This window comes from Petaurus breviceps, unplaced genomic scaffold, assembly GCF_028583685.1.
Source record: "Petaurus breviceps papuanus isolate PSGF00001 unplaced genomic scaffold, PetGlider_PUasm1.0 221, whole genome shotgun sequence".
NCBI classification, from domain to species: domain Eukaryota; kingdom Metazoa; phylum Chordata; class Mammalia; order Diprotodontia; family Petauridae; genus Petaurus; species Petaurus breviceps.
This window is the reverse complement of record NW_027185877.1, coordinates 5,623,904-5,638,097: the sequence shown is the minus strand read 5'-3', so window position 1 is coordinate 5,638,097 and position 14,194 is coordinate 5,623,904. Positions and strand designations below refer to the sequence as shown.

The 14,194-nt window shown below is 36.2% G+C and overlaps 1 protein-coding gene across 2 annotated transcripts in view; it reads left to right on the top strand.

Annotated features, from left to right (window-relative positions):
- Positions 1 to 14,194, top strand: part of NAV3 (neuron navigator 3) — a 499,276-nt gene that overhangs the window by 278,489 nt on the left and 206,593 nt on the right. For both annotated transcript variants that reach the window (XM_069094807.1, XM_069094808.1), the window contains exons 10-11: positions 1,248 to 1,356; positions 4,086 to 4,469. In XM_069094807.1, coding sequence (XP_068950908.1) covers positions 1,248 to 1,356; positions 4,086 to 4,469 — 493 coding nt within the window. The remainder of the gene's footprint in view (positions 1 to 1,247; positions 1,357 to 4,085; positions 4,470 to 14,194) is intronic.

Here is a 14,194-nt window from a genome sequence, read left to right as displayed (position 1 = left end):
ATATTACAGTGGTGATACAGGGCATATAGAGTAGATAATGAGCAGCTAGGTAACAGTGGATAGTCGCTGGACCTGGAGTCAGGAGACACATGTTCCTGAGTTCAAACCTGGCCTCAGGTTCTTAGAAGCTGTGTGACCCTGGGCTGGTCACTTAACCCTTTTTACCTCAGTTTCTTCATTTGTAAAACAAGCTAGAGAAGAAATAAGAAACCATTCCAGTGTCTTTGCCAAGAAAACTCCAGATGGTCTTACAAAAAATGAGATGTGACTGAAACAGCTAAACAACAACATAGAGTGTGTGTGAATATATCTGGTGTCATTTATACTTTTCTATATTTTATGCATTTAAGAACACAATCTTAAAAAGAGATCTTATGGGCTTTGTCCATCTGGCAAAGACATCCATGTAAAAGAAACAAAACAAAAGTTCCAGAAACTTTGGACTACAGTATCATACTTTCACAGCTCTAAATCCTTATATACTCTAGTAGAGGTATGCCCAAAGTGAAGAAAAGTTTCTCAACTTTGTTAGTTAGTTTTCTTTTCTTTGAAGGGAGATGAATCTAGATGAATAAATAAAATATGAATGTTAATAACACTTGCCATCCAGAGTTATCATGAGGATCAAATGACATAATATTTCTAAAGTTCTTGCTCAACGTCTAGCTCATAGTAGGTCCTATATAAATGATATTTTTATTAATAAGCATTTATTAAGTTCCTACCAGTTGCCAGATAATGTGACACATTGCCCAAATCTAAAACCTAAAGTTGCTGAGGAGTACCAGTTTATCTCTGCTGTCCTTACTGTGATTTCAGTTAGGTTATCACTGGTACAATTTTTTTTACTATTACAATTAAGCCCCAAATCCTTAGAGGCTGGTTTCTAAATTCTGTTCAGTAACATTACCCCTAGATGGCAATCACAAATCATGAGCTTGCAGAGTGATCTATTCTAAAATTTTAAATCTGTATAATATTCTTCTACTGGTGAAGAGGGTTTCTGAGCTAAAACATATTTTTGTTACTAACTGTACACAAATGAATACCTTTGCTGTTTTATCACATTTTATTTCCATTCATGTTTAACTGATGGCTTCTGGCTTACAAGATACTGTTGTTTTGATTTCCTTTTCTCTTTGCTTAATTTTCCAAAAAGAAACAGATCAAAAATATAAATGCATCTCTTTGAGAAGGGTATTATGTTATTTGTAGAGATTTAATTTAATTTAATTTTTTTCCTGTAGGGGAAGACCCAGAAACCAGAAGAATGAGAACAGTGAAAAACATAGCAGATCTGAGGCAGAATTTAGAAGAGACAATGTCTAGTCTTCGGGGGACTCAGATAAGCCACAGGTTTTATTCAGTTCTACAGTAATATGGGCAAACCAGATTTTAATTGACTTCAAAAAAAATTCTTTCATTTGATAGAAAATTTAATCGCTAAATTAATTCTCATTAATGGAGAAAAATGAACAATACCACAAGAGTAAATAACAGTTTTGCTATCTTTCATAAGACATTTTGCTACTAGAATATATGAAGTGTTTGTTATTTTGTTGTTGTTGGGTGGAAACTGTCTCCACCAGCACCCAGTCTTCTGTGCATTATCTTTATTACCTCTACAAGACTTTTAGCCTTTAAAAATTAATTTTTAAGTGAGGCATGCTTTTCATTAGGGCAGTTATATAGCATAGAGGACAAAGTGTTGGGCCTAGAGTCAGAATGATTCATCTTCCTGAGTTCAAATGGCCTCAGACACTAGCTGTGTGACTCTAAGCAAGTCATTTAACCTTGCTTGTCTCTGTTTCCTCATCTGTAAAATGAGATGGAGAATGTAATAGCAACCTCCTCCAGGATCTTTGCTAGAAAACTCTAAATGGGATCATAGGGAGTCAGACATAACTGAAATGATTGCATAACAACAATACCTTTCATTGCATGTTGTACATCCTAATGCAAATCATATTGCTCCTGCATCATATTTCCTTAATGTGAATAGTATTTTCTCAGAAAACTACAAACTCTGTCATTTAATGGAAGCCTGGCTCCCCTTAGACCATTATGATAGATCAGGTTTGGGACTTAAACAAAAAGAGACACTTGGCACCTGTCCTATACTTTACAAAAAGATGTTTACCTAGAAATGATTTGAAAAAAAGAGAAACTCAGAAAGATATAACAGTACTTCAAGGAGATACAACCTGCCTCACCTCCATATGGAGACATGTCTTATTAGTGTGGTGTATTGGGTCATATGGGATTACTTACTTAGAAGTGAGTCATCTTTCATGTCCAATAGACACGTAATTTTGGTGGGTTGGTCTTTTTGTAATAACTGTTAGTGGGTAAGCCATGCCACTGACTAAAGTCTTAGACCTCTGGACCAATCAGGTCTTAGAGATAGGTTCCTTATCTTTTAAGAGAAAAATCAAAACCTAAGAGAGAAACCAGGAAAAAAAAAACAATTTAGCTTATATAGTAAAGACCCTAGTAGAAATTTTTGCTATCATAATAACAGTGCAGCTCTGAGCTGAAGACACTTCACCATCTGCTTTTGACTTTTATTAGTTTTGTTAGGTCATAAGAGGAACTTGAATGAGTGAATTAATATTTTTCTTAGGACAATCCTATGGGATGTTCTTGGGACAATTCCTAATGGGAATCTCTCCCCAGAAGATAGGAAATTCATTCATTGCATTCTCTTTTAAAGAAAGAATGAAAATTAATTTGAGTGTTATCACTTAAATTATACTAGATTTTAGACTTCATGTTATGAAAATATCACACAACAGAGTCACAAATAAGGGTCATGCAATTGAAACTTTGGGTGCACAAAGCTGAAGAGAACAGAAAGTATATAAAATATGAATCTATTATCACAAGCATTCCAGGCCACTAGAGTTAGAGATGGAATTTTTATCATTGCCTAGGATGCAAAATTAGCTGTTTACTGTGTTATAAAATCTGATTATCCACACATTTTAGATTTTCAAAATATATTTGTTAACTTTTTCCCAATTCTTTCCAAACTCCTGTAGAAATGTCTCATCCCATTTGTTTTCTGGAGAATCTCATTTGTTGCTAGTGCCACCTTTAGTAAATGTCTAGAGGACCAGTTGCACTCGTTGCAGCTAAAGTGGATGTATATGGGTAGTGATATCAACTGCTTAATCATAACCATGGATTACTATACAGAGTTTGCCAAAGAACAGTCCTGAGAAGGAGTCCCTAGGTAAATAGCTTAAAGTCTTAGAGCTTGAAGAGAAAGTAAAAATGCATAATATTTAATCTAGGATGAAATTATAGACTTTCTGGGGGAAGAAAGAGCTAAAATTATTTATTATCTGTGCCTTTCTTCCCTGGTTTGAATAATTATATTAGGATTTAAAATCTAAAAAACAACAACAAAAAAACCAAATGAGCAGCTACAATATGATATTAACTGGGAGTCGGGATCAAATCTCACCTCTGCCACCTCTGTGATCTTGGACAAGGTCTAGACCACACTAGTTCAGATTCTTCATCAACAAAATGGATTGGATGAAATGACTTTAAAGATCGCTTCCAACCCTGAATTACCGATACAATGAATGTCATTTAAGTCCCACAACAAGCAGAAGTATTCTACTGTGTGTACACTGATTAGACAAGTGGTGTCTCTTGTCTGAGACATACCAGTCTCAGTTCAGAGAGTCTTGTCACCAGCTTGTCTACAAGATGATAAATTTTTCAGCCAAAGCACCTCTGCCATTTTATCATGGAGTTGCAATCTGCTTTGATAGAGGAAGTGCCTACCACACTTTTTTTTTTTTTAAGCAATCGTGGTTAAAAAACTTGCTCAAGGCTACACGGCCAGGTGTTTCTGGGTGGGTGCTAAGTGTCTGAGCCTGGATTTGATCCCCAGGTGACCCAACACTGGAGCTGGTGCTCTTATTCTCTTGAGCCACCTGGCCACCCCTCACACTTTTTTTAAAGTTGTATGTGTAGGGTTGAAGAACCTCATTTAATTTTTCTACTCTTATTACATCCTTTGACTATTTCCTCCTCCAATAACCCACAATTTACTCTTTTCCTTTGGTCAGTACCCTAGAGACAACATTTGATAGCACTGTGACAACTGAAGTGAATGGAAGAAGTATACCAAGTCTGACAAGTCGATCCACACCAGTGACCTGGAGACTGGGTCAAGCTAGTCCTCGACTCCAGGCAGGGGATGCCCCATCCTTGGGAGGTGGCTATCCTAGGAGCAGCGCCAGCCGCTTCATCCACACTGACCCCTCCAGGTTCATGTATACCACCCCCCTGCGTCGAGCTGCTGTTTCTCGCCTTGGAAACATGTCCCAGATTGATATGAATGAGAAAGGAAGCAGTGATCTGGACATGACTTCTGAAGTAGATGTTGGTGGTTACATGAGTGATGGCGACATCCTTGGGAAGAGCCTCAGAAGTGATGATATCAATAGTGGGTAAGTCACATGAAATCTGAGCGATAATATTTTACAAAAATTGGTATGGAGAGGTACCCCAGTAAGACTAATTAAATATGAAATGATAACAAATTTTGGTGCATGTAATAGTTGTGAGTGTGAGAATCCTTTGGTAGCGACCAACATGCAGTATGATTCAATGAGAAGATTTGGATTTGAAGTAAGAGGACCCTGGTTTGAATTGTAACTATTCTCCTGTCATTTTACATGAAGAAGTTGAACTAGATTCTTTAATAATCTTTCTAGCTCTGAATATATGTTCCCATGATCCTATATATTTGAGCTTCACTATTTACTCATGAAAAGGATTCTATTAAAGATCTCATAAAATTTTCATGCATTTTAACATCTGTGCTAATTTATATTAGTTGAGCTATAAACGTTAATTCTTCATGCCCCCATCCCATCTCAAATATTCTTATTGTGTTCAAGTGACAGATTTTTGTAGTGAAGGACGTGGGAAGGAGACAGGAGGAGTTGCTGAGCAGTATGATTTTTTCTTTGTTGGCATGTCAGTAGCTGTCTATCATTGGCTTATGCAACAGATACTTTGGAGAATTCTTCAATTAGAAACCTAAAATTTTACTTGAAGGAAGATCCTTTGAGATTAGAATGTGTCAATCTATTTATTCTCTCCTGATGGTGATGAATTTTGCTCCTCATTACCTATTTTTTCTATTGTTTAGCTATTAAACTGTTGCTCAAAGAAGATTGTAGTGTTTTCCAGTATTATAACTAGCATACCATTAAGAAATGTTTTTTTGAGTCAGAGGTTGAGACTCAGTTAACCATGAATTAAAATCCAGTAGAAGAACTGGAGTTGGGATGTTCCTTCCCACAAGCATAGTTCATCAACCACCCCAACAGCAGTTACATGAGTTGCTGGAATCCAAAGCATTATTTGCCTAGTGATCAACCTTCTGGTGGTGAGCCTGTCTTTGGAAGACTGTCCTATATTCATTTTTTTCAAGAAAGTTTATATAATAAATACTATATATTGTGTTCAGAACTCTCCATCTTTGCTTCCTTGTAAGTTTTGTTTTGTTCTCCTCTGTTCACTTTCTTTTACTTCTTAGCTAAGTCTTTGACAATTGTACTCTAGGTTCGAATTTTGGATGAGAGAGGCATTAAACAGGAAAAATGAGGAGAACTTTATTATTATATAGTAAAAAAGCACAATTTCTAGACTTAGAGGTTCTAGGTTCAAGTACTAACCTTGGTACTTATTGACCACTGACTTCTTATGGCAACACCATAGTAAAAATTCCTTTCTAAATGCTATGAGGGCTACTGCATATGTTTCCCAATTGATAATTTTAGGATAGAAGCAAATTGTTTGGGGTTTGAGTCATAAGCATTTTAAAAAGTTATCTCATTACCCCCTTAGGAGTATCCCTAGAAATCTGAGTGGAGAGAGGAGGGAGGAAATATAGCTAGCCATGATCTTGGGGCCTGATTTAACAATGGGAATGGGAACTGGGAGAAGCCTGTATCAAAGCTTACATATACTTGAATGAGTGTATAAAGAATAAATGCAGGGGTGGCTAGGTTGCACAGTGAATAGAGCACCAACCCTGGAGTGAGGAGGACCTGAGTTCAAATCCAGCCTCAGACACTTAACACTTACTAGCCATGTGACCTTGGGCAAGTCACTTAACCCCAATTGCCCTGCCCTCCTCCTGCAAAAGAGAAGAAGAAGAAGAAGAAGAAGAAGAAGAAGAAGAAGAAGAAGAAGAAGAAGAAGAAGAAGAAGAAGAAGAAGAAGAAGAAGACGAAGAAGACGAAGACGAAGAAGAAGACGAAGAAGAAGACGAAGAAGAACAAGAAGACGAAGAAGAAGAAGGAGAAGGAGAAGGAGAAGGAGAAGGAGAAGGAGAAGGAGAAGGAGAAGAAGAAATGTAGCTAGGAAAAGAGGATGCTGGGGATGGAGAATCAGTGAAGGCTTCATATATAAAGCTGTGCTTGAGCTGAGTCTGGAAGGATATGAGGGATTCCATCATACACAATAAATGCAAGATATGGGAGATTGAAATGATAAGAGTTGGCAGTGGAATAGATGTGTAGCATGTATAATTCATATGCACACACACTCCCTCTTCTTCCCCTCGTCTCACAGGACTCTACACTGTTCTTACATAGTTGTAGTCTAACCAGTATAATTCTTACCTTTAATTTAGGCTCCTTCAAGTCAGCAGTATGTCACATATATTTCTATTTGTTATGATTTAGTGTATACAGTAAGCACACAACTTGTAGATTATTTGAATGTATATAACATACAAAACACATATAGTCTTATAAAGATATTTCTCCCAAAAATGAATATTTTAGAGGGAAGGAAAATATATATTTTTAGGTATCTATATATAAAAGTGGCTATTTTTGACTATAGTCAGTGAGATAAATGCTGACATTTTCTTACTTCCTCACCATTTGCTTCTGTCTGGTTCGTACTTCCAACTTTTAATTACTTAAATAGCTTTTTTTTCCCCCCTTCCTAGTTATTCTTTTATAATTAGTGTCCAGGATTAGCAAATGACTCCCTTTTTTAAAAATTACATTTTTAGAAAAACAGATAACAAAAACAAAACACAATCAATGCAGTGTCCAGAGTAAAATTATTAGTATGGATATTAGAAGACATTCATGACATGGTGGCTATTAAAGGGGCAACTAGGTGGCGCAGTGAATAGAGCACTGTACCTGGAGTCAGGAGGACCTGAGTTCAAATCTGGCCTCAGACACTTAACACAAAGATAGCCATGTGACCTTGGGCAAGTCACTTAATCCCAACTGCCATGCCTTCCCCCCTCCAAAAAAACAAACAAACAATGAACAAAAATATTACATATATACCATCTGTCAGGCATTGTGCTATACACTAAGGTTACAAAAAGAGTTCACTGTCTAATTGATTATGTGACTATCACAACATTTAGATGGCCAGTGCTGTATATTGTCTGTGCTTTGTTCTGGCATAGAGGACTTTCAAGTTATAAGAATTACTTCAGGCGGCCAGATAGCACAGCAAGTAAGAGCACCGGCTCCAGTGTTGAGAAAACCTGGAGATCGAATCCCGGGCTCAGACACTTAGCACCCACCCAGAAACACCTGGCCGTGTAACCTTGAGCAAGTTACTTAACCCCAATTGCTTAAAAAAAAAAGAATTACTTCACAGTCCTGCTCTTTGAAGTAAAAAAGAGGAGACATGGTCAGGAAGGATGTGGCCAGTCTCTGGTGATATGTGATTGGGAGTTAGATGATGGAAGAAGATACAGTATGTACTGTTCTAATTCATTGCTTGCCAGTTTATTCATTGTGTCATTGTTGGCAACAGGAGAGAAGAAAAGTTCAAGAGAACTCTCATAATATGTTGAAGGCATTTTCATCAAATAAGAAAATGAGATATGGAAGGGTGAACTGCAATTCACGAAACACTAAAGCTAATCACATTAAATATTAGTTTGGTTCAGTTTCCAAAATTATGTTTTACCTTTTAAAGGACAAAAGCAAATAGAAGTATCTAAAGATACCTAGTTTTAATTTTTTGATAAAACTAACTTCCTTCCAGCAAGTTTTTGTTTTATTTTGATCTGGACCTGTGATTTTATCATTTTAAGAAAAGTGGGAGACAAGCATTTCTTGACCAATGCACTTTCTACCATTACAGATTCCTGGCTGTCTCAATGGTTTGGTAAATTTTAGACTTAAAGCATTACTTGGGGGACAATAATAGGTTAAATGAGATTTCCAGGATCATGGAACTGATTTATTTCAGAAACTACACTTGAACCCAGATCTTTTTGACTCCAAGGACAATTCTTTAACCACTGAATCCTGTTACCTCTTTTACTCAGTAAATGAGAGTAAATAAATAGCCTGAATTTGCCCATGTACTTTATCTGGACCTTGAAAATTTAGCTGATAGGCATTGAGAATTCAGAGTTTTTGAAGCATGCAGAGTCTTATCTCATTCTCTCTTTTTAATTACTTTAAATGCTTGGGGATGGTACTCTGTCAGTAATTAGGAATTAGCTTGGGAAAGGTCTATAAAACCTTTGTTAAAAGACCTCTATTTATAGAAGAAAATGAAACACTCTAGAAAATTAGTGCCAAAAAGTGCATATTAGCTAAAATGGGAATTGATCTGAAGGCACTACAGTGATTAGTAGCAGAGATAAGAACATGATTAAAAATTCCAAACTTTGTCCCTGTATCCTAATCATTAAACATTTTTTTTCTTTTAAGTCATTAAATAATACATTCAAACCAACATTTGTTCTGTATAGGGTCAGTGTGCTTTAAAGTCAGGAAAATTTGGGGTCAAGTCTCACTTCTGTTACATCTAGCTTTGTGACCTTGGGCAAGTCATGAAACTACTTAGGAGCCTTAGGAATTCAGTAAGTCTCTTAAGTTAGAGAAAAGGTATTAACATGTGCTGATAGAGGGAATATCCATCCACACGTGGAATTCCTTATAGCAATGAACCCACAGCCCCAGTTCTTATTATATGTTCCTAATTGTTTTGTTCCTACTAAATGTGATTCACTGTGCTATAGCAAACAATTGGGGATTTCTTTATTCCCATGTGTAACTATTTCTAGATTATTCTAGACCATCCTTCTAGATGAGTGGAGACTCACTGGCTATAGAAATTCTGACTCCCACAGTCACTTCTAGTTTCAGTGAACAAGCAATACATCTGACTAAATATGTCAGATGTTACCCCTTCAATGGACTGAAATGATCAAGAGTGAATCTAGCAGTTGTGATGGAATTCCATTATTTACTTCTAAGGAAGAAATAGTTCTTCACACTTAGGTAGCTAGGTGGTATACTTAGTTTGTTGGACTTGGAGGCAGAAAGACTTGAATTCACATCCTGCTTCAGATATTTTTCTTAGCTAGGTGGTAAAGTGTTTTGTAAATCTTAAATATCTTATATACATGCTAACTATTATTATTATTTCACAAAATTTTCACACGTGCAGAATTTTTGATGACATACTTATATTCCTTTGCTATTTCAGCATCTGTTTGTAATGGAATGACACCTTTCAGAAGTTGGGGGTTTTTCTCAGTTTCTTACATTTATGCCTATCAATCAGTCAATCAACAAACATTTATTACAATTTATTGAGTTACAGTCACACAGCATACAGACACTCTTGCTTAGGAAGACTTAGGTGACTATATGAAATCAAACATCCATTGATTTGACATGAAGAGGTGGGAATTTCTGTCTTCCGAGGGAGTATATATAGTTCATGATGAATAGCCCCTAGAAATTAATCACAATGATTATTTCTCCTCACTTCTGTTAAGTGGGAAAGAGAGAAATGATACTGTAAAACTATGCCTAGGGAGAGGTGGAGACAAGACGGTGAAGTGAAGGCAGGGACTTGCCTAAGCTCCCCTCCAAACTCCTCCAAATACATTTTTAAATGACTCTACACAAATTCTAGAGTAATAGAATCCACAAAAATATGGAGTGAAACACATTTATAGTTCAAGTCAACTTGGAAGGTCAACAGGAAAGGTCTGTTGCAGAAGGTTGCAAGTAGAGCACAGTCTTGTACAGGCTGCACCCATGTAGATTGGGCCCCAGGAGTAAACCAGGAGCAGGCCTTGGGTAACTGAATAACTGGCAGCAGTGGTGGTGTCCAGACCTCTCAGCCCACAGTTCACCTGGGAATTCTGGAATTTTGCTATAACATTCCTGGCTGTCTTCAATTTGAGGTCTCTTTCAGGAGGTGATTGGTGGATTCTTTCCATTTCTATTTTACCCTCTTCTTCTAGAATATCAGGGCAGTTTCCCTTGATAATTTCTTGAAAGGTCATATATAGGCTCTTTTTCTGATCATGTCTTTCATGAAGTTCAGTAATTTTTAAATTATCTCTCATGGTTCTATTTTTTTCCTGTCAGTTGTTTTTCCAATGAAATATTCCACATTGTCTTCTATTTTTTCATCCTTTTGGTTTTGTTTTATTGTATCTTGATTTCTCTTCAAATCATTAGCTTCCATTTGCTCCATTCTAATTTTTAAGGGCAAAGGAGCTATGATTAAAACCAAGAACCACCTACCCAGCAAAACTGAGTATAATCCTTCAGGGCGAAAAGGTGGACATACAATGAGATAGAGAACTTTCAAGCATTCTTGATGAAAAGACCAGTGCTGAATAGAAAATTTTACTTTCAAATACAAGACTTAAGAAAAGCATAAAAAGGTAAACAAGAAAGGGAAATCAAGGGACTTAATAATTTTAAACTGTTTACCTTCCTACATGGGAAGATGATATTTGTAACTCATAAGACCTTTCTCATTATTAGGGTAATTAGAAAGAGTATATATAAATAGAAGGTAAAAGTAGAAGTTGAATGAAGGGATGATAGCTAAGAAATAAAATTAAGGGGGGGGGTAGAGGAATGTACGGAGAGAAAGAGAAAAGGGGAGGTAGAATGGGGGTAAATTATCTCCCATAAAAGAGACAAGGAAAAGCTTTTACAGTGGAGGGGAAGAGGGGGAAGGTGACAGGGAGTGAGTGAACCTTACTCTCATCAGAATTGTCTCAAAGAGGGAACAACAAACAGGAAATTGGGTGTATACACACACACGTGTGTGAGTGTGTGTATATAATCTTAGCCTATAGAGAAGTGGGGGGGGTGATAGAGGGAGGGAAAATTGGGGGAGGGGTAGTCAGAAGTAAAATACTTTTGAGGGGGGGAAGAATGAAAGGAGAGAGAGAATAGAATGAATAGGGGGAAATAAGATGGAGGAAAATACAATTAGCAGTACTAACTGTGAAAAAAATTGAAACAAATTTCTCTGATAAAGGCCTCATTTCTTAAACATACAGAGAACTGGGGTGGCCAGGTAGCACAGCGAGTAAGAGCACCAGCTCCAGTGTTGAGAAGACCTGGAGATCGAATCCCGGGCTCAGACACTTAGCACCCACCCAGAAACACCTGGCCGTGTAACCTTGAGCAAGTTACTTAACCCCAATTGCTTTAAAAAAAAAAACATACAGAGAACTGAGTAAACTTTATTAAAAAAGTACCATTCCCCAAGTGATAAATGTTCAGAAGATATAAGTTTTCAGATGAAATATTCAAACTTTCTATTGTCATATGAAAAAAATACTCTACTCATAAGTGATTGGAGAAATGCAAATTAAAACAGTTCTAAAGTACAACCTCATACCTATTAGACTGGCTAATACAACAGAAGAGGAAAATGACAAATGTTTTACGCTGTTGGAGTTGTGAACTGATTCAACCATTCTGTAATATAATTCAGAACTCTGCTCAAAGGGCTATAAAACCATGCATACCCTTTGAGCCAGTAATACCACTTCTAGGGCTGTATCCCAAAAGAGATTTTATAAAAAGAAAGGCAAAGGACCTATATGTACAAAAATATTTTTAATAGCTCTTTCCTAAGGGCAAAAAAAAAATAGAAGTTAAGGGGATGCCGTCAATTGGGGAATGGCGAAAAAAGTTGTGGTTTTTTATTATGATAGAATACTATTATAGTTTAAGAAATGATGAGTGGGATGCTCTCAGAGAAACCTGGTAACACTTGCATGGGCTAATGCAAAGTGAAATGTACTGGGTGCAAAGTAACAGTATTATTATAGCAAGAGCGGCTGTGAATGACTTAGCTATTCTTAGTGATATAATGATCCAAGACAACTCTGAAGGACTTAGGATGAAAAATGCTATCCATCCCCAGAGGAAAAAACTGATGGTGTTTGGATATAGAATGAAGTATAATTTTTTTACTTTATTTTTCTTGACTTTTTTGTCTGTTTTCTTTCACAACATGACTATTCTGGATATGTTTTACATGACTACACATGTATAACATATCTAATTGCTTGCTTTCTTATTGAGAGGTAGTGGGGAGGGAAGAAAGGAGAGAATTTGGAACTCACAGTTTAAAAAAACAAATGTTAAAAATAGTTTTTATCTGCACCTGTTCAAAATGCTAGATAAAAAATGTGTACATATATGTATACATATATGTTTATATACACATGCATATGTATATATGTATATATACACAGACATACACACACTCCCCTAGGAAGCATTGTTAGTGATTCTAATGACCTGGCAAGAAACTGAACACCTTAAGTGTACTGGAATCTTCATCACTTCAGTCATCTGAAAATGGAAACTCTAGGGGATATAGACAAATTTGGGAAAATGTAGATTAATCTGATGTGTAAGAATCATATTTGAATTCCTGGATGACTTCTGACGGTATAGAAATGATATACTGTCAAATCAGAATAGAGAACATTTTATGTCTAGTAAAAATACATTGTCCATTGCCAAGAAAGTATGCCAGTGAATATACAGCACAAAGAAGTCAGTATGCTGCCATAGGAAGCCAAATATTTATGGAAATGTTCAGTGAATGACATGTCAGATTTGCTAACATGACAGAAAAGGAAAATGACAAATGTTGGAGGGAATGCGGAAAAATTGGGACACTAATCTACTGTTGGTAGAGTCAACTCTACAATCTTCAGAACAGTTTGGAACAAAGTCCAAAGGACAATTAAAACTGTGTGTACACTGTGAATACCTAGAAATGACACTACTATGTCTGTATGCCAAAAGATCAAAGAAAGGGAAAAGAACTGTTTTTGTACAAAGATATTTACAGCAGCTCTTTTTGTGGCGGCTAAGAATTGGAAATTGAAGAAATCAGTTGGGGAATGGCTGAATAAGTTGTGGTATATGATTGTGATGGAATATTATTTTGCTATAAGAAAGGATGAGCAAGATGCTTTCAGAAAACCCTGGAAAGGTTTATATGTACTCATGCAAAGTGAAGTGAGCAGGACCAGAAGAGCACTGTATACAGTAACAACAATATTGTAAGGATTATCATTTGTGAAAAATGTTGGTACTCTGATCAGTACAATGATTCCAGGTAATTCCAAAGGACTTATTATGATAAATGTTATCTAACTCCAGAGATGAAAAATTGATTAACTCTGAGTGCAGATCAAAGCATATTTTTTTACTTTATTTTTCTTGGGCTGTGTGTTTGTGCATGTTTATGTTTTGCAGCATGGCAATCATGAACATATATTTTGAATGACTTCACATGTATAATTGATATAGTTTGCCTTCTAAAGGGGTGGGGAAATAATGAGAGAGAATTTAGAATTAAAAATTTTTAATGTTAAAATTTTTTACATGTAATGGGGAAATATTAAATGGAACAAGTAAAAATCTGTATATTTTTAAAAGACAGAAAAAAGAAAAGTCCAGTGATTCACCAGTAAAAACAAGCAAAAGCAGATAATAATAAAACCCACGGCTTCAGAATCTACACAAGAATGAGGGACCATGTTTTATAACAAGTTGAACTAGATATCTTAGCAGAAGGGCATTCGTTTGACCTCACCGGTATAGACTTACATGTGACTCATGACTGAAATATAGCAATAAAACTGCATGTTAGCAAAGGCACAGGTTAGAGAAGAGGTTCTGTAGAATAAAATTGGCTGTTCTAGAAGAACTGGAATTTAAGAATACTTGAAAGGACCATGCTGGGTCAATTCATACAGTGGACTTTTTTATCTTTAAGGCAAAAAAATAGAGAAAGAAGGATTAAAAATATTGATTTCAAAGTGAAATCATATCTTATTATAATTATTTGCATTTAGAATGCAGTTAAACAGGTA